This window comes from Porites lutea, chromosome 4, assembly GCF_958299795.1.
Source record: "Porites lutea chromosome 4, jaPorLute2.1, whole genome shotgun sequence".
Lineage (NCBI taxonomy): Eukaryota > Metazoa > Cnidaria > Anthozoa > Scleractinia > Poritidae > Porites > Porites lutea.
Window position 1 is genome coordinate 11,758,938 of NC_133204.1, and position 19,825 is coordinate 11,778,762.

The 19,825-nt window shown below is 38.7% G+C and overlaps 1 protein-coding gene across 1 annotated transcript; it reads left to right on the top strand.

The window, feature by feature from the left end:
- Nucleotides 1–351: 351 nt before the first annotated feature.
- Nucleotides 352–17,899, top strand: LOC140934197 (meiosis 1 arrest protein-like). Its single transcript, XM_073383867.1, has 14 exons — nucleotides 352–448; nucleotides 2,204–2,361; nucleotides 2,913–3,021; nucleotides 3,229–3,296; nucleotides 4,403–4,516; nucleotides 4,931–4,997; nucleotides 5,608–5,685; nucleotides 6,560–6,667; nucleotides 8,342–8,442; nucleotides 9,416–9,547; nucleotides 10,819–10,920; nucleotides 11,253–11,486; nucleotides 12,173–12,298; nucleotides 17,590–17,899. The coding sequence occupies exons 1-14, from the start codon at nucleotides 394–396 to the stop codon at nucleotides 17,854–17,856; spliced, it is 1,719 nt and encodes a 572-aa protein (XP_073239968.1). The 5' UTR covers nucleotides 352–393; the 3' UTR covers nucleotides 17,857–17,899.
- The last annotated feature ends 1,926 nt before the right edge of the window (nucleotides 17,900–19,825 follow it).

Genomic DNA, 19,825 nt, shown 5'->3' on the forward strand with positions numbered 1-19,825 from the left:
TTTGACTACCAGTTTTCTTCATTATTCTTCGTTAAGTTTGAGAGGAAATATAAACCACAGTCTGAGGTTTGTGAAATATAAGGTAAGAAAAGATTGAGGGCGGTTTTCTTTCAAACCAGGACCCCATAGGCTCCTGTTCAAACTGATTGAATATTTAGTCTTATAAACGACCTGTCCATTCGCCGTCAGTTATTTTAAACTTATTAAAGCTTATTAGGTTTCACTTATCGTCTGAGATCTTACCAAATACTCAGTTATGTTCTTTTCACATGAATTACCTCAGGATTCGGAAAAAATAATTTGTACTCGCTTCAATAAGCTTATGGTTATTCTATCTTTCAGAGGAAACTTGAACGTTTTATAACCCATTTCAGCTTCTACGATCAAGTTAAAATGGAGAAAACTGTAGATAAACAGCCCAGAAGAACAGCATTCGTAAGACAACCAGGTATGTAATGACACCGGAGACAATACGCCACGTCGATTTTGTTTACGTTGTTAGTTCTCGAGCTTGCTCCGAGAGTTTTTTTTGTCCGAAGTAAGCTTACATCTGTTTTTTTTCCAACTCCTAAAAAACCAAAATTCGCCAATAATTCCTAATTGAAACCCACAGAAGAACAGTCAGCCTGTGAATGAGCTATCAACTGAAAAAAAAAATACTGATTAAAACAATTTTAAAGTATATTATTTTATTTCCTTATTTATTTGAAAAATGTATCCTGGTATTAGCTGGTGAGACTCGCTCATGATTATAATACCGCGGTTTAGTGATTTCGATTTTCACATGGTTGGTAAACTTTGAATCGATTGTGAATCTAAAGAGTCCACTCTTCTAATGAATTCATCATATCAAATATGTATCCGACTTTTTAGGATTCATGGTAAGTGAGAGACCCTTTCAGTTGAATCAAATTTCATCCCTAAAATTTCATAAAAAAGAGAGGTCACGAGTATCAAGCTGAGACAGGAAGCTGAATTTACTTGATATTTAAACAACCTCCGTCAAGAAATGAGAATTTAAATTTTGATATTATGGTTTTGAGGATTAATAGGCCATTTGCACTAAGTGGTCATGTGACATCGTTTTCTGAAAATGAAAGTTATATCATTTTGCCTTCGAAAAACGATTAGTGGGTCATATGTTAAACAAAATAATAGTGATTTGGTTTGTAAAACCCGCACCATTTTCTTAAAATGAGTAAGTTCGTAGCTGGTCACGTGACCAAAATGTGATTTTTAAAATTAGGAATTACATCTTTCTGAACACAAATTTTGCACTTAAAGTTCAAGGGAAATGTTGAAAAGATGATGTGGTAACGTTTACAGCACATCTGAGCGTAACTATCAAACGTTCAACAAGATATAAGCAAAAAGTAGTTTTGGCCGCCATGTTGGAGGGCAAGAGTATGCCCTCCAACATGGCGGCAAATACAAATCATACTACTCTGTTGAAAAATCAAAGTGCCATAAAATATCTCCCTTAAATGCATTTCCTCTCAAATTTCGGGTGTAAGATAATTTTTGTGTGCTCTGTCAATTTTTGACATCAGCAAGATTCCAACTCATCGTTTAAAGGAAGCATTGGTCACGTGACCTCTTAGTGCAACTGGCCTATTGGCTCTGCTGTTTCTCGTCACTTTTGCTTGTACGCTAGCTAGAGAGTCATTTGAGTTTTCATTCTTTCGTCGTACGTATACGAATCTAACCAACCTGAGATAAAGAATCTAACAGAACTTTCCTCGTTTTTTTTTCCCAACTTTTGACATGGACAAGTTAGGGTAAGTCCATCGACACTACTGAAAAGAGCGCCTTAAGTTTGAAAGGGATTTTTTGAAAGCTAATGAGGATACAGCTCCTCAAAGTAGCGAAATTTTACAGACGTTTGTATGGTGGAGGGCACAAACTTGATTGTCTCCCACCATACAAACTTCAGCTGTAAATATTCTCAACTTTACAGAGCTATATCTTCGTTCGCTAAAGTCATATCACTTCAAATTTGGAAACTTTACTAAGCTCTTTCTAGTGGTGTCGACGGATTTTCCCTGACCGGTCCATATAAAAAGTTGAAAAACCGTGAAAAGGTCTATTTTGGTTTTCCCTGACGAATCCCACCCTTAAGTACACAGAATTGACTAAGATTTGGCATGGATTTAAAAAGACACTCTTAATCTTTTGTGCTGTTTTAATTTCTTTTCGTATATAGCTCGAGTGTTACTTGTGGATTATAGTCCTCCATTTGACGCAGATACTTGTGAATACCTACATGACGCTCTAGTGAATTTCTTTTCACTTGTAACACATCTGAGTGGACCTTGCAGAACACCATTCTTTGGTTTATTTGCGCTTACAAAATTTGTTGAGGTGAGTCCGACTTTATTTATTTTTTGAATTCCTTATATGCATCGCCAAAAGCTATATGATTTATACTGACAGCCATAACGTTATCACAAATAACTTGAAATGTTGCATGTACATCAGTTATTTCCCTGACGAGGACTTACCTATCTTTAACTTAAACTTTTTCAGCTTTAAATACAGTAATAAAGCCAGTAGTTAATTGATTTCCAAGATTTTTTTTACTATGGCCATCCGCGTTGTGTGGTGTCGTTATTATTACCATTATTATTATTATTATTATTATTATTTTTTTTCAGTTTATAAGTATATTATCGACTGTGAATAAATGAGTGACTTAATTTAATATCGAGTTGTTATCATTTACAATTCCTTAGTACTGAACGCACCAGTAAAATCCAAAGATCCTTTTTAGCCTCATACTGGTCTGAGAATAACAGGGGAACTGTAAGGCCCCTCATTACTACCGTCTAAGCCATTCCTAGTGATAAAACATTCAGTTGCAATTTACTTATAGTTTGCCTCACGTTTGCTCTTGTCATGTTTAACCTTTTCAGAACCTGTTTTCCTTACAACATGTTAGAGGGAACTTTTCTAGGCTTCACTCCTCCTTCGGGGAACTGAAGCTTCTTGCCAAAGAAAAATCGACTTGTCCGTGCACACCAGGTACATATTATATCACCCAGCATAACTTACCAATTATCCTTCGGTGAAGCTATAGGGCAATCCATAAAGTTAAAGGCTTGAAATACATTAAACAGCATTTTGAGCTTTCCTTTCGAGTTCTTTTTTCGCCAGTGAAAGTTATTTTTACTATGGCTTATACTATATACTTAATTTACATAACTAATAAGGCCCTCATTTCTTTTTAAGACCTTATTTTACAGGGCCTTCGAGAGACTGCTGCTCAGTTCAGGCGACAATCGCAAAGTCTAAGGCAGGTGAGAAATTTTCTATATCATATAACCACTTCATTTGATTTTATGTTAATTCCAAATAACATGTATTCCTGATCTGCGTAAGCTACGTACCTTTTTCAGGCTTCAGGTACATAATAGGGTAGGTATCTCTCGAGTTGATGTATTTGAAAAAGAAGCGAGGTAAGTCAATCAACATCTAAGTATTTACAGTCTATGAAAGGAACTTGGAAAATTTCAAAATTAAAAAAAAACGGATCTTAAGACTGTACTATACAAGAGAGAAAACTGGGACAGACAGAGAGAGAAAGCTCAGTCTCGGCCCTTGGGTTATGCCAATTTCACCAAAGTTACTTTTGGACCAATTAAGCCCTTGAAATTAATTGGAAGTCGGTATCCGGCAAAAACTGTAAATTTTTATTCAGTGACGTTACAAGATGTTGCTGTTAGTGTTATAATGACAGTAAAAGCAATGGCGTCGCGCATGGAGCTGGACTTGATGATGACGTTTTCAAAAAATCAATTTAAATGTGCAACATCCCAGGAATTAGACTTACGTTTAATTACAACCTCATATCCCGGCCAACGCCGTAAGATTCCCTATCTGTCCCATTATTCTCTCTTGGCCTACATTATCATTTTAATGGCGGCAATGTTTGCTCAGTCGGTAAAGCGTGTGACTGCAAAGCGGGAGGTCGCGGGCTCGATTTCCGGGGCCGGACCAGTACTCAGGGTCTTAAAATAACTGAGAAATGAAGGTACCACCTTTGTACTGCAAGCGGCTAGACCTTTGCGTGGCTCGGATGACCACTTAAAATGGCGGTCCCTTCTCCCGTAAGAGACGTAAAAAATAGTGTCCCCAGTTAGTACTTTCCTACTTAATACATTGACACTCAAATAAAGTGCATTTTTTTAATACTACTGCATGAAAATGACAAGAAGATTTCCTGTTAGTAGGTAATGTGAAAGAGTTACCATTAGTCAAAGGAAATTTCGAATGGGGTGCCTTTTTCTGCCGAAATTTTCTAGTAGACTGAGAGTTTTAAATTAGCGTCGTGGCTGCCACTGAGCTGAAAGAAGGTTTACAAAAACCAGAGCTTAGTTGGTCTTTTGACACTTTGTTTTTTTAGATGAGTACTTCAAGTTGTCAGCTGGAGATCATCTTCTTCACTTGTAGGGCAGCAGCTTCTGTAACAAAACATATCGAAAAGTTTTCGAAGAGCCTCGATCTTGAAAGCCTGAAGGTTGGTTAAAATCGCTCCGATAAAACTAAACTCACAACGTGTTTAAACTGAATACTGAGTTTCAGATTAAGACATTTGCCGTAAGTGAGCTTAATCATGTTTAATTGCCAGTTACAACCCGCACCCTCCCTTGTTTCCTTTGTTAATACCTGCTGTGTACGCTGGGCCCCTTTTTGGCCGAAACGAACTGTCTCGACGCTGAGCGGCTCTGTGAGCGTTGGTTTTGGCTCAGTAATTATAACAATTATGATAAAAATAATGCGATAACGATAGTTCAAGCCAACTCTATTAAGTGATATCAAGTCAGTCCCGATTGATCTATTCAGGTATTTGCAAATACCAACAGAATACTATAAAACTAAACAAATTTATAAAAGGAAAATTATCATTCATTACAAGTAACTTTAACTTCAGAAAATTCAGGTAGTTATGGTGCAGAGTTCGGACGAAATAAGTGTGGAAGAAGAAGACAGCCGCTCTGGTGAGAGAAAAACAGTAAATAATTATAAGAACATGGAAGTTTTATATCATTAGAAATACTATATGGAACAAAAGAGAAACCCATAAAAACTGGTTACGCTTCACTTTTTCAACCCATCTCATCAGTATTAGGTAACACTGCCACATGTGCTACTCCATAACTCCAGCTAATTTCTATCATGTCTAGTAGTGCCACGTTGCCAGTTCGGACCTTAACAACACTGCTTTAAGAGCAGTTGACGGATCGCACGCTCCTTAAAAAAGGTCAGCATTGCTAATGTTCCGTATTCTGAGCACATACGGAACATGCATCTCATTTTACATCAGGGCACAGTTTGTTACAGTTCGTACGATCCATACGATCCGTAGTGCTTCATAGACATGGCATGAAAATATTCCCTCTAATGAGGTGCAGTTTACCGACAGTATACAGCTCTTTACGGACGATCCTTTACACTACGGGTGTATTGGACAACCCTTTTTTTCTCTCAGAAAATAGTAGCTGTTTGATTCAAAGAAAGCAAACAAAACTCATGTCCTAATAAAAAGGTACCTCAAACAACAACAAAAACAACAACTAGTTTAAATCATCATCGTTCTTTCGGTTCAAGAGGAAGACAGCTCACCTGGAACAGAAGATGAGGGACTGATGGGTTGTGGCCTGGTAGACGTTGTCTCCTTGGAGAAAGGTATCGCGGCGTGGCGAGTCACCCTAGCTTTCTTAGCTAATCCCTAAGGCACTCTAGTTAAATTATCACAAAAAACAGTAACATTCTGAAAAAACACAAATGTTGCTGCAGGCTGACCAACTGGCTCGTTACAAGAAAAATAAATCCAAAAGTGCTCAGAGCGTGAGTTTACCTTGGCTCCCAGTTTGACAGTCAGAAATGCTGACTTATTGTTCATTAACGCTGTCCCTATGAACTAAAACAAGATAAACAAAAGCAATTGAAAAGGGAGGTGTAAGGTAGCAATTTGACTTATCTTGTGGACAAAGGCTGAATCCACAAATCATGCTGAATCATGCTGCCTCGCTACAGTCTGTGAAGGGGCTACTTTTTATAGTGGAAGATTAGCCTTTAACAGAGTTTCACGCACTTGGAATTTATTTGCACTTGACGATACAAATCGTTGAATCGTGGCGTCCGAATGTGTCGTCGTCGTAGCATGAAAATGAAATTAATATTACAAAACAGGTTACTAAACAAATTAATTTGGTTGAAGCGATGACGGGCAATGTTAACTTACAATTTGTTTTCCTTATGCGGCTATAGCCAGCAAGCTTCGTATCTTCGATGCGTCATCGGTGACACTTTAAAAATGTAAGTTGCCTAACTAAAAACCTTGCATTTACATGGCCAGTAGTGACCTGACCTATCTTTCCCGCGTTACGCAAAGTTCAGGTGTCGGTGCTTAAAGGCAATCAAATATAAAAAAAAAACCTAAACAAACGGCTTGCAAATCACATACCTATATAAGTTACTCTCTCTGAACAGTATCTTGTGTGGGTCTTTCAGAGTAATTTTCTCAAGTTATAAAATAATGCTCTTTTCCATCCTGCAGATGTCCTCAGTTTTCAAAACTTTTTCAAAACATGGCTGCTTGATTGTGGCACAGATCAAGAGCATTTACGATTGTCTCTGCCCGGCGCGTTTAACCAGGATAATGAAAGTAAGTTTAAAAAATGCGAAGCATCGAAGGTCCATTTTTGTGGTCAGTCAGTAGTAAACTTGTTTTCATCATCAGGGTTCAGTCGTCATCAGCTTTCTTCCATATAGTAAGCTATAGTACAACGTCTTCCATTTCACCGCTTAATCCTAAGCAACGAACAAATTTAAATAATCTTTTTAGTCACATCGTCGACATTAACATCTCTATCACCGTCATCATAAACACTAGCCACATATAACATCAATTTAATTGTCACGACATTGCATTGCATTGCATATACCTCCGAGTATTAGAAAACCCCAAAAGCATAGCTTTAAAAAGAAAATACATAATTGCTCACTACAAATCCTTTAACAGACAAACGCCCGCGAACCTGATCTACGTTATTAGGACAAATGCAATGCTTTTCTTCCTCCCTTTACCTTTTGTACAATGTCTTTAAATAACTTTTTGTTGACATGTCGATTGGATACCATTTGGAGTGCGTACTTGTTCTTTCTAGACACAGCCCTCCTAGACTAGGCTTTGCTATTTGTGCGCAGTGAGAAAATAAAATTGTAAATCTGAATTAACCAATAAAATGAAATGAAATGATAAGCATAATATCCTCCTCATCATCACCATCACCATGAGTGTCATTCTCATCATTATTACTTCCATCAGCGTCATCATTAACATCACCACAACCACCACCATCATCATCTTCGTCATCGCAGGAGCCCATATTGTCATAAGCATCCATTGACATCATCAGCATCATCGTCGTCGTCGTCTTCGTTATTAGGGACTTTAAGATCCAACGAAGCGGACGACAACGAGAACGTCAAAAAAAAAAAACAATAGGTTTAATAAGCAATTCCACAACTTCGCATGTGCATCACACTTTTTTGTACATTTCTTTCCAGTTTTTGCGCAACTATGACGTGAAAATGCCTAACTTCGCGTTTTATAGAGCGTGAACAAGCGACGACGAAATTTTAGTTTTCTTTCCGAGCTTGAATATGGTCCCTTGAAATTCAGCTTCGGGAGGGTTCGCCTACATTTGACAAAGTAAGTGGTTAGGAATAATCGCTATAAAGACTGAAAGAGCGCAAATTCACTTTTTAAGCGACGTTCTTGTCGCCGTCGCGTCGTTGGATCTTAAAGTCCCTATTACTCAGGGCTGGGAGCTTAAGCAACCACGCGACGACTACGACGACGACGTCAAAAAAACAATTGCCTTTATGAGCAAAACAACAGGTCTGCACGTACATCATTTCAGTGACGTCCGCAGTGCACGATTACGACGTGAAACATACTAACGCGACGTTTCATGGAGGACCTGAACATCAGACGACGAATTTTCCTTTCTCTTTTTGATCCTGGATAAAGTCCTTATTAATTCAACTCAAGGAAAAATCGCCTGCATTTGACAAATTAGGCGGTCCAAATAGACGCGATAAAGTTTGAATCGACGCAAATTAACTTTGTTAACCACGCTTTCACTTCCGTCGTCGTAGTCGTCTCTTAAGCTCCCTACTGTCGATCGTCATCACAGTCATCATAAGTACTATCATCTTCAAGTTCATCATCATTTATATCTTCATTTATTTCTTATTGATGTCGTAACCGAAATTCCGTTAAGCCGTTTACTTATCTACGTTATAAAATCTGAATATTTTTATATCACATCAGGTGATCAAAGTCAGGAAATGGTCGACACAGGCCTTACTTTAAAGTGCGATCTTCACGAATCTTTGCTGGATCCTTTGCATTTACCTTACCAGTTTAATTATGTAAGTGTTATATGTAAATCTCCGGTTCACTACGGCAGATTTTCAGTTAGCCAGTAATGCTGCAACTCTCTCTAAGTTTATGATACCTGAAGGCTGGAGTTAAAGCGTGCTGTATTTATGAAAAATTGTCATTGCTTGCGTGAATCTGAAACTGTTTTGTATCGTATCATTATGAACAATTTGTTACTGCAATTGAAAATCTGTGAGTCTCATTTCAAGTCACAAACTCACAGCAAGCCTTCAACACATGCTGTCCTTAAGATTTTATTTCTCTATTTCAATACCTTTATCGTCCGAAATACTGCGTAAAGCAACGTGATAATCAGTGTTTAAATTATGGAAGCAGAGAATTCCCTTGTTAACAATCAGAAAACCAGTACCGAGGTTATACCTTGAGAAATAACATAGCCTCTGAAATTTTTTCTCGTCCAAGCCACGATTTTAGTTCAGTACGGTCATACTCGCTACCGTAGGTTACGTCCTACCCGTGCGAGGGAGCGAATACGATATTGTGGAGGTGGAGATTGCCGACCTGAACGGCGACCTGGTGAATCTGCCTGAGGGCAAGACAGTGGTGACGGTAGGTCTGCAAAAGAAGATATAAGCGCTTGGCGACGAGTATGACTACTTAGTTCAGAGTCAAAATTATTCATCTCAAATGTGAAGCAGCAATGGGCCTTTGCAGAGAAACGGTGACATGGGTTAAAAATACCTTGCTGAATGGCAAACGACACAGTTGGGCAAGAAAAACGAGGAAAGTACATTACTCAAAAAGCTAATATCCTTTCTTTTCAAGGTACCACTGCGTTGTTTGCCCTCCAGCAAGGTGTTTTTGTACAATGTGACGGTTTGTCTGCAAAGGGCCCATCTTAGGAGAGTAGACGGTTTGGGGAATTATCGTAGCAAGGCATGCAGGATTGCCTCCTGCATTGACTTAAATAACTGATGGTCTTTGTTTCAATTTAATCCACAGACGGTGGGCTCAGAGTCAACAAATCTAACGAGTAAAGGGGTGGCAGTTACAAAACCTACCGTATTGACTTATCCAGTGTATAATTTGGCTGCAGTAAAACTCGTAAAGACAGATGCAATATGTGAATCTGTGGTAAGCAAATATTGATTCATTGATTGAAAGGTTGTCATTTTGTCATTGCTTAGCATGCTGATGTTAAAAACAGTTTTACAGGAAAATTTTAGCGTACAAACTTTTGTTTTCAAGAAAGCACATCCGCTGGAGTGACTCAGTCTGTTTCTTTACTAATTTTGTTCTTTGTTTATCTGCTTTCTTTTTGTTTTTGCATGTTCCTTGTGTTAGCTCTTCGGAATGGTGAGTTAACTAAAGTATAATAAAGGGTTCCAATATTTGTTATATATGTTGTGGTTCAATTTTTTCCTTGGTTTAAATTTTATTTTCCTTTGTTTTAAACTCATTATCATACATTACCATACCCCAAAACAAAGGAAAATAAAATTTAAACCAAGGAAAAAAATTGAACCACAACATATACTATGTCTTTCCTTCTTTCCTTGCTTCCTTCCGCCCTTCCTTCCTTCTTTCCTTCCTCCCTCCCTTTCTTTCTTCCACCCTTCCTTCCTTCCCTCCTTCCTTCCTCCCTGCCTTCCTTCTTTCCTTCCACCCTTCTTTCCTTCCACCCTTCCTTCCTTCTTTCCTTCCTCCCTTCCTTCCTCCCTTCCTTCCTTCCTTCCTTCCTGCCTGCCTTCCTTCCTTCCTTCCTTCCTTCCTCCCTTCCTTCCACCCTTCCTTCCTTCCTTCCACCCTTCCTTCCACCCTTCCTTCCGTCCTTCCTTCCTTCCTTCCACCCTTCCTTCCTTCCTTCCTTCCTTCCTTCCTTCCTTCCTTCCACCCTTCCTTCCACCCTTCATTCCTTCCACCCTTCCTTCCACCCTTCCTTCCTTCCTTCCTTCCTTCCTTCCTGCCTTCATTCCTTCCTTCCTTCCTTCCTTCCTTCCTTCCTTCCACCCTTCCTTCCTTCCTTCCTTCCTTCCTTCCACCCTTCCTTCCTTCCTTCCACCTCCCTCCCTCCCTCCCTTCCTTCCTTCCTTCCTTCCACTCTTCCTCCCTTCCTTCCACACTTCTCGTTCCTTCTTACTTGCTTACTTCTTTCCTTTTCCCCCTAGTTAGTTCTGTCGTTCGTTCGTTCGTTAGTTCGATCATTCATTCATTATTCTTTTATATCCGTCCTTCGTTTCCTCCAAATTAAACACTTTTTACACTTGTCCGGCATACTGCATACAACACATGTCAACAATACCAACGACTTTCTTGACACCAACCTGAAAAACAGCAACAACTGTGGACACAGATTCTAGTTAAATAACAACTTGTTACTTCTTCTTTTTTCTTCTTTGTGGCAGCCCTTCATTGTTCGACCCACCTTGTGCTGGAAGCTAGACTGGGAGGATCTGGAAAGTAACCAACAGCATTTCCATGCCCTGTGTTCAGTGTTAAATGAAAGGGTACAATTGACATTTTCTTTTTAAACCGGTGACAAGGGTTTGGTGGTTAATGAGGTGCTGTTTTTTATAAGTATCCCTTAAACTTCATTCCGAGTGTTTCTCTTCATATCCATGGATGCCATAGAGCACAATAAAAAAAAATTCGATTAAAGTTCATCCACAACTAAAACCATATCCCTGTTTTCTTGAAGAACATTTTTTTTGTTTATCGTTAATGGACATGAAATTATTGTGTAATTTTCGATCTCAGTCATTTTTTTGCTTCTTCCCCCCGGGCTAATTTTATTTAGGCAAATAATCCTTTTTTCCTGTTTTTCTTTAAAATCAAAAAGGGCGTCGCCTTGTTGGCCAAGACAAGTTATAAGCCTGTGACATTGCCTGGTGTTGAGAAACCTGTGACACCCTTGTCTCCAGAAGGACACTACTTGTTTCTTCCTTCTGATAATAACTCTTTGTTGCTGAAGTCCATTGCTGTTAGTGAGCTGATGTTACCTAATGATCTCCAATCTTCCGTAGAGGGACCTAGCGACAGTGCCTTATCAGCTGTAGCCTCATGTCTTGACCAGGTAAAGTTTTTTTTTCCATATATATATATATAAAAACATCATTATGTCTATCTCAAGAAGGGATAATGAATAAAAACTTTGAAAAGGTTATTATAATTAGTTGAACTGGTTGAAGCATGAAGTATGCTTATCTACCTTTTGTTCACTGACTCAAAACTCAGAGTTACCCATTCACAACTGTAAGTAAAATAGAACACTATTTCGAGTACTGCAAAAACCCGTGAGTAAGAACCTGGTTTTTAATAACCTGAGTTAGCTGGCTAAAATTTGCATGTTAGGCTCCCCTAAAAAGAGCCTGTTAAGTCTTTACCATTAAATACTCTTAGCTACAATGTAGCCTATTTACTAAATAGCCTAAATTTGAGCTAATTCTTTGTCCATTCACATAAGAACCTGTCAAGGCTAACTTAGGAAAATACAGTTCCTTACTCGTGGGTTTTTACTGTATAGTTTTTGGTGGAACAAAAATAATGTTATCGCTAATGTGTATATCTTTGAAGAAAATGAATCAGTAACGGAAAAAAATGTAAACTCATGATCAATCTCATTCCACATATATATACAATGAAAATAAAGTTGCTTTTATTTATTTATATTTGTGTGTTTATCTATAGAGTCATTTTAGCCTCCGATTTCTTGAATTTTCAGTGAGGAGATATAAGCATCTGTTTTGGGGTACTTTTTAGATTGAATTATCCAATACGTATAATCCCCTCCTGGTCCACTCAGACCTGTACAAGGCCTTGATAAATCAGTCTCTGAGGACTAACTCATCTTCAAAACCCCTGAAAAGACGGCTTCAGGCTGATCAGGTGCGTTAATAGTTGTTAGTGTTTTCTGCATAAAGCGGCCAGCCAAATACGAAGGATTTTTGGCTTACATTTAATGTAGTAGCATTGAAAGCTACTATTATTTATATAAGGGTGTTTTGAACATTGAATTGTTGCTAATTTAGTAACCTGGTGTTAAGGAACTTTTGACCATACCTCAGTTTTCAACATGGTTTTGTAAATTTTTTTTATACTGTCAGGGAAGTAAAATAGAGTTATTGTCAAATTTTCGGAGTAAACACTTAAGAGCAAATGTCTGTAAAAATCGAGCAAAATCGAAATTTCGCGGCCACTGTCAAAAAATCATTTTCGCTCATATCTTGTCCATAGATAGGTATAAGTAAGAAATTAAACGTGGTGTAGTTTGTTTTTCAAAAGGCCGCTTGGATTTGGAGAAAATCGACAAAATCAATTTTCGTGGTCGGCGACTTGAAAACAACCAAAATTTGAGGCAAAATGAGGCGGTCTCAAAACTTCGCTCGCACGCAAAAAGGAAGAAAGCGTGGTAAAATATTCCCCGATAAATCAATTTATAAAGGATTTTAGCCCTAGTATGGCGGTTAATTCTTATCTTCACGATAATGTGGAAGGTAAACAATTTTATTTTAGTTTTGGTTCTTTTTCAACTCAACGAAGTTTAAATTTAGGCTTCAAGTCGCGATTTAATTTTTAGGCATGTGCTACACCTTGGTTTTTCCTGAAACTCAAGGCATAAGTCATTTAAACATTGTGCTAAAACATATGTAAGAATTGGCCTGGGTAATTAAATTTGTACTTCACACGAACCTTCCGAAGTTGAATAAATTTTGCTTGAAATATGAGACTTTTCAAGAACGTCGGTTGGTTGTTGCTCGACAAGCCACGATGGCTGGACTGTCCAAGAGAAACGTAACACACAATCGCACTTGTATTAAAGACATTAAATGTACTGAGACGATAATTTTTGTTACCTCACTGTGTTTTCCCGTTCTGGTTAACTGGCATTGCGCCTAGTCCCAAGCTAATCAACAGAAGATCCAAAACCTCGAGGAAACGTGGTGCGTGAAAATAACCTCAAACAGTACATTTCTTGGTATTGCTGGCCTTTCTTTTCCGCAGTCAAACTTTTACATCCATTGCCATTTAAAAATTCTAGGTCTCACAAAAACTGCGATTTTGATAGTGAAACTTTCGGGCTGCCGATACACCTTTGGTCATAAATGTCTGGTCAAAAGTGTTGCGTGACAGTATTCACAGGCTTTCCAATCTAACCATTTGAGCGATGCCTTTTTTTAATGTTCTTGCCGGAAGTAGCATATTATGCTACTAACAATCCAAATCATGTTTTTTTTTTAAATTTTTTCTTAAGTTTTCTTAAAGTATGCTTCTATACAATACTCAATAAGTCCAAAAATTAAATATAGTTTTTCACGTCAACTTCCCCCCTCTTGCCTTGTATTTGCCTTTGATTGACTTCAGGCTTCAATCTCTAGCTATTACACCGCGTTATCAGGCGGCTGTCTTTTCTCTCGCCGATGTAAGTTCCATTGTTTTGGATAACAGTTTTCGTAAACATTCTGCAATTATCTTTCAGTATTTTTTTCCTGATCTGAACATGGTTGTCCGATCGTCAAACTCTTGTTTCTGTTTATATACAGAGGAACCCCGCCTTTTGACCACCCCGTTTATACGACCACCTCTTGTCTCACCTCCCATAGTCCTTCGACCCAGACATGAAAATCTCCGAGTCATTTTATTATTTTGAAGACCTCTTCAATGCCACCACCTCGCTATTACGACCAGGATTTTATGGCCCAACGCTGGGGTTCCACTGTATATTTTAATTTCAGTTTTCCACTTTATAGAACAAAAAACAAAAAGATGTGCGTCAGCTGGACTATGGCGATTAATGTGAAGAACTAAAATTTAGGCCCCGCTTATATGAAAAAAATTTGTCTCGAGCAGAAGGGTCACCAGCTTACCCGAGCTTCCCTGGAAGAGGCAACTTTTCACGCATTTCTTTACAAAACATGGCGAACCGTTTAAATGACAAAAAGTTGGCTCGGCTGGAAGGCTGACCTACCTTGTCCAGTCACCCTTTTGCAATGGTAGGGTCAGCCTCCTAGCCAGGCCAACTTTTCTCCATATTAAGCACTTTACGCGCTTTTCGGAAAATCCACGTGCCCAGTGGAACGGTACATTCCAGTTGCACCGACCAAACAAAAGCCACCGCGAGTTTGGTTATAGTGCTTGTAAGCAGGATACAGATCGGTGGTCCTGGGGAAAATAATTTTGTCAAATGGAAGGAGACATTTCGGTCCGACCGTCTAGATCAAATCCGATCCGTATCGGTAAAGGGCTTGCATAGCCAAAGCGAGACAATTAGAGCATGCCCGAAGGCTGGTTGGGGTCAATGTCTTTTTTTTTTCTCTCGGCTGGGAGGGTGACTCTCCTACACGAGACAGGTTTTCTCCATATAAAGGGGATCAAAATTTTCGGATACGAAATTGTGATAGAGAGGAATCAGAGAAAATTTCAAAATTCTCGAAAAAAATAATTTTGAAGCCCTTGTAATTTCGATCGAAAAGAATACTCAAGTTGCCCTTTGGATGACCGAACAATTTTTATAATTATATGGCGCCGCATGAAACTTAGTAATTTGGATAGCATGAAAGTGTTTTCAATACAGTTAGGAGGAAACTGACGTTGGGTGCCCCTGTCAACTATCGCCTATCGCTTCCACTACTTTCTTTAGCCACAAAGTTTTCTTTTCAATTTTACTCTCGGTCATTTTGCCATGTTCTGAGTGTGCGCTTTAGTACCGGTCTTGAGACTGAAACTTGGTGGCTCGTCAGAAATCCATGATCAGAACTCTTGAAAAGAAAGTCTCCGACCATAACTTTCTCTCTGTCATCAGTGAGACGGATATTGAGGCTGCATCCGCTTCTGGGCCTGTTTCTCGAAAGTCCTGATAATTAACGGGCCCCTAAAGCTGTTCTTGATTACATGCAAGATAGAAATTTCAATAGTTTTGCATCTAACATGATAAAACTATCAGTTAATGATTTCGGGCCCGAAAAGTAATAGGGACTTTGGACAAACGGACCCCTGGGAAACAGTGCCTAAACAGTGTCCTTTTTAACGTGAATTTGAAGACGCCAGGGCAAAACCCATTGGTAAACACGTTTGATTCCAGCTTTCTAGCTTGCTGTATCTGCGGTATATCATCTTAGTGTCAGGTTTTAAAGCTTGTTTGAGTAGCCGAACATGCTGTAAGGAGGAAATTATCCGATATACTTTGAGGTATCCTTCGGTAAAGGAATCAGAGAGGAACAGGTCAGCTTTCTAGACCCCAGGTTTCCTTCATTGTATATATTCAATACTACAAACTGGAACTCACGCCTTAAGTCTTCACACTCAAGGAGAGGTTTGTAGTCTTGAAAATAGCGCTACGTCATCTGCCACTCCAAAAGGCCGCCCTGCCTGGATAGCATTTCCCCAATTACTTTGCAATATTTCCTTAGTTGAGTGTGCTAATGCAAGTTTTTTAATGCTGGTTAGCCTGTGCAAGCATTTGAAAAGGGGGGAGACAGGGCTTGGAGCAAATTGCTTACCGAACATCCTTGAGTAAGAGTTACAGTGGGTTCTTCTAGCCCCTCAACGACCATTCCATGTGAGTCTTAAGAGGTAGTACCAAGAGAGAGTACCTAAGTAAGATTCAGAGCCACCCTTCCTCAAAATATACATATGAAATAGCATAATTTTTTCTTTATTATGATTCTTCACTCAAAACAAAAAAAGCTTCCGAGATCATTTATCGAGGTTTTCCAAAGTAAAACCTACTCAGTGTTCGTGTGTACTAGCAGGGCGTATGATTTTGATGTTTTCCAAATCCCTTAGTCAATTCTTTTATCACGCAGGTGTCCGATAAACTGACCACCACTTTACACTTTTAAATCAAGCACTGTTGACAGCCAGACTATGCAACCTTTCAGTTGTTGTATAATTGAACAAATAACTTTGGAAACATCAAAGAAATGTATAAACAATTTTGTTTTCTGCACATTCTTAAGTTCGAAAGATGGTGTTCGTTGTCACGCCACATCACTCCTTGTCTTCTCACACTTAGGCAATACTGTGACTCGCTATATGTAGTAACTGATTCTACTAAATGGTAAGAACATCTTTCAAATCGCCGAAAATGTCTTTAAAACATATTTTTCTCGTGATATATTTTGTTCAACCACCTTAAGAATTTAGATCATAACGCTCATTTAGTTTGAGTGACATTTTAATAACCCTGGCACATCTCCAATGACCTTTCATTAGAGGTCAAATTACAAAATGCGTTAGCGCCAGCAGAATTTGGAGCTTGAGCGTAGAAAAATTAAAAGAAGTGCCCCGTACTATAAAGGTAAGTTAATTTCTTTTTCGTGTTAGCAAATTTATTATCGTACTACTATCGTACATCAGATTTCTTTTCAGGAAACACCAATGATCCGTTTCGGCAACAGCGAGGCGTTGTTGAATTATGCAAATGTATCCTATTTCACTCAAAAAGTTGTTCAAGTTCAGAAGGTTCGTCTGAAGCGCAGATTAAATTACCCAACCCAGTTCTCACATATGTTTTAGCACAGTGTTTTAATAACTTATAGCTTGAGTTTCAGGAAAAACCAAGGTGTAGCACATGCCTAAAAATTAAATCGCGACTTGAAGCCTAAATTTAAACTTCGTTGAGTTGAAAAAGAACCAAAACTAAAATAAAATTGTTTACCTTCCACATTATCGTGAAGATAAGAATTAACCGCCATACTAGGGCTAAAATCCTTTATAAATTGATTTATCGGGGAATATTTTACCACGCTTTCTTCCTTTTTGCGTGCGAGCGAAGTTTTGAGACCGCCTCATTTTGCCTCAAATTTTGGTTGTTTTCAAGTCGCCGACCACGAAAATTGATTTTGTCGATTTTCTCCAAATCCAAGCGGCCTTTTGAAAAACAAACTACACCACGTTTAGTTACTTACTAATAAGTATGTATGAACAAGATATGAGCAAAATTTAATTTTTGACCGTGGCCGCCGGTTGTTCGATATTTACAGACATTCGCTCTTAACAAAATGAGGAACTGTTCAAGATTAGCTAGCAGACATAAGGATGTTAGAAGATTTCAAAGCGGTTCATTACGCTCAATTAGGCTAAATTTTCTTTGCTACAGTGTTTCTGGTGTATGCATGCTCCGCCATTGGCACACTATAATCGACATCTATAAGGGAAATTTTACAATTTTCTTTCAGAAAACGCAACTTGCTCATGGGAAGCATTTCGCATCACGCAACATGCAGTTGAGTGCTTACCAACAAACAGAAAGAGCAACAAAGCGAACTCAAGTGCGACCAGTAGTTTTTACGGCTCCAAAGAAGACGTCAGTTTTTCATGACCTGCCGCAGACCAACGAATTCAGATCTGCTTGTTCAGTGATGTCCACTTCGAAACGACTCAGACAAAATTCTGCTTCAAATATTTATAACACTAGCCCAGCAGCATTCCCTGACAACTTGTAATTTTTATATCAGTGAGTGCGCATTTCATATGGATACTTTATAGGGGCACGACAGTTTCTTTTTCTACAAAGTAGCTTTTCGAAAGAGCAAATATTGCCTTGAAATTTCTAAAGCTCAAAAAGGCTAAAAATTTCTGGATAAGCGTTCCATTCGCCCAAGATATTCGGAGTTTTTCTACTTTGTCACCTACGATTTTCTAAGGTTGTGTTCTTCCTATCTTTACCAAGATATTGAGTTAAATTGCTAAAAACAAACGTCTCCTGAAAATTTCGGTATAAAGATCGGACCTATCAGGATAGTTAACGGTTTCGGATGAGACGAAATAGCTACCTAAAACTTTCGAGAGTTCCCCTAAGACACCCGACAGATAAATAGTTTTTAGGGTAGCTCCAAATTAACCAAACAGGCCTCTAACGCAAAGAGAAAACCATTTGAGGCACTTCTGACGTATTTGGAAACATCCGGTCGTTGCGTGCCCCTGACTTTACGGATGGAATTTTAATGCCGGCGTGTTATGATCTATCTTTGATCTTTTCATTAATACTGAAAGTACTCTCTTCTGAAATTAAAACGCACAATATGAATTTTAAATGATTTTACCTTATAGTAGTGGATTATATTTCATTCCTTCATCAAATTTAAAAAAAAGGAATTTCAGTTTTTGCTACCATCAATCAACATCAAATACACCACAAGCTCAGTCAAACAGGCCTTCACCAGTTTATATGAAGGGAGGGGTTTGCTTTGTATGGTGAAACTCATCCTGAGCACAATCCTCAGTTTTCATTCCACGGGTCAGCATCTTATTCTTGTTTCGTCATCGATCTCGAGAACACAGTGAAAACTAAACTTTTAACTGCTGCTTGAAAGCTTAAGGGAAGCTAAGGCCAGTGACCACCTACAACTGACTGTGCACGAAAAGTGATTCTAAGTTCAGTCGTCGGCTCCTGGTTCAGTGCGATTCAACTCGTAAAAACGTCAATCTCGGTAGTTTGACATTAATAATGGCTGGAAGTGCTCTCACTGAAATGTTTGGAGGAATAATTCTTGGATTCACTCGTAATGTTGCCGAAAATGACAACCCAAATGAAGTGGAGTTTGGTCTAGAGACGTTCGGTTTCAATCCCCTAGAACGCACGGGCTTAGAATGAACTTTCATCCCGTCGACGAAGTTATTTTCGAAAAGTACGTCATACGGTCACAATGGAAGACAAGGGATTATAAATGCGTGCTCGCCAGAGAACCATAAAGAGAATATACAGAATGAAAACGTAAACGGAGAGATGGAATGGAAACGATTCAGGCCATCAATAATTTGTAAAATTTCCAAATAATTTCCAAATATTGGTTGCGAGCCTGATTGGAACGTTCGCTATGCTTTTGTAGTATGTTTGCTATATCAAGTCACATTAGTTTGGCTGGCTTGACCGAAGGACTCCGTTGCAGCGAAGATCCAATGGTCGAAAACCATTTCCGAATGCATTGAAACAGTTTTCATTCATTTATGGTTTTCAGTCAAAGCTCTGTTTTTCTTTAGATCCTATCAAATCATGGGTTTAAAAAATTAAGGAAACGTTTCCTGATATCTTGCCTTTCCTACGTTTTAGATGCTGCTTATCGCATCGCCCTTCAGGCTCTCGGTATTTCTCGATCAGAGTTAACGCCCTGTGCAAAGATTCCCCGGAAATGTTTTACCTTCGTTCAGCGTCGGAGTGCAATCATGGGTTCTTGTTAGGCATTTTTTTGAGCTGTCGGGGCAAGAAAACTGACAACTTTTGTTTGGATAGTTAGGATCGGGTGCCTTTATTTTTATTGTAGGTATACTTATGGCAATATTTATTTATTCTGCGTACAACAAGCAATAATAATAAAAAAAATTGGTAAACTTTGTATCGCTCTATTTACTCCCCTGATTACAGTAATTGGGAATGGCTTGACGTTTTACTATGAAAAAGCCACATTTTTTAAA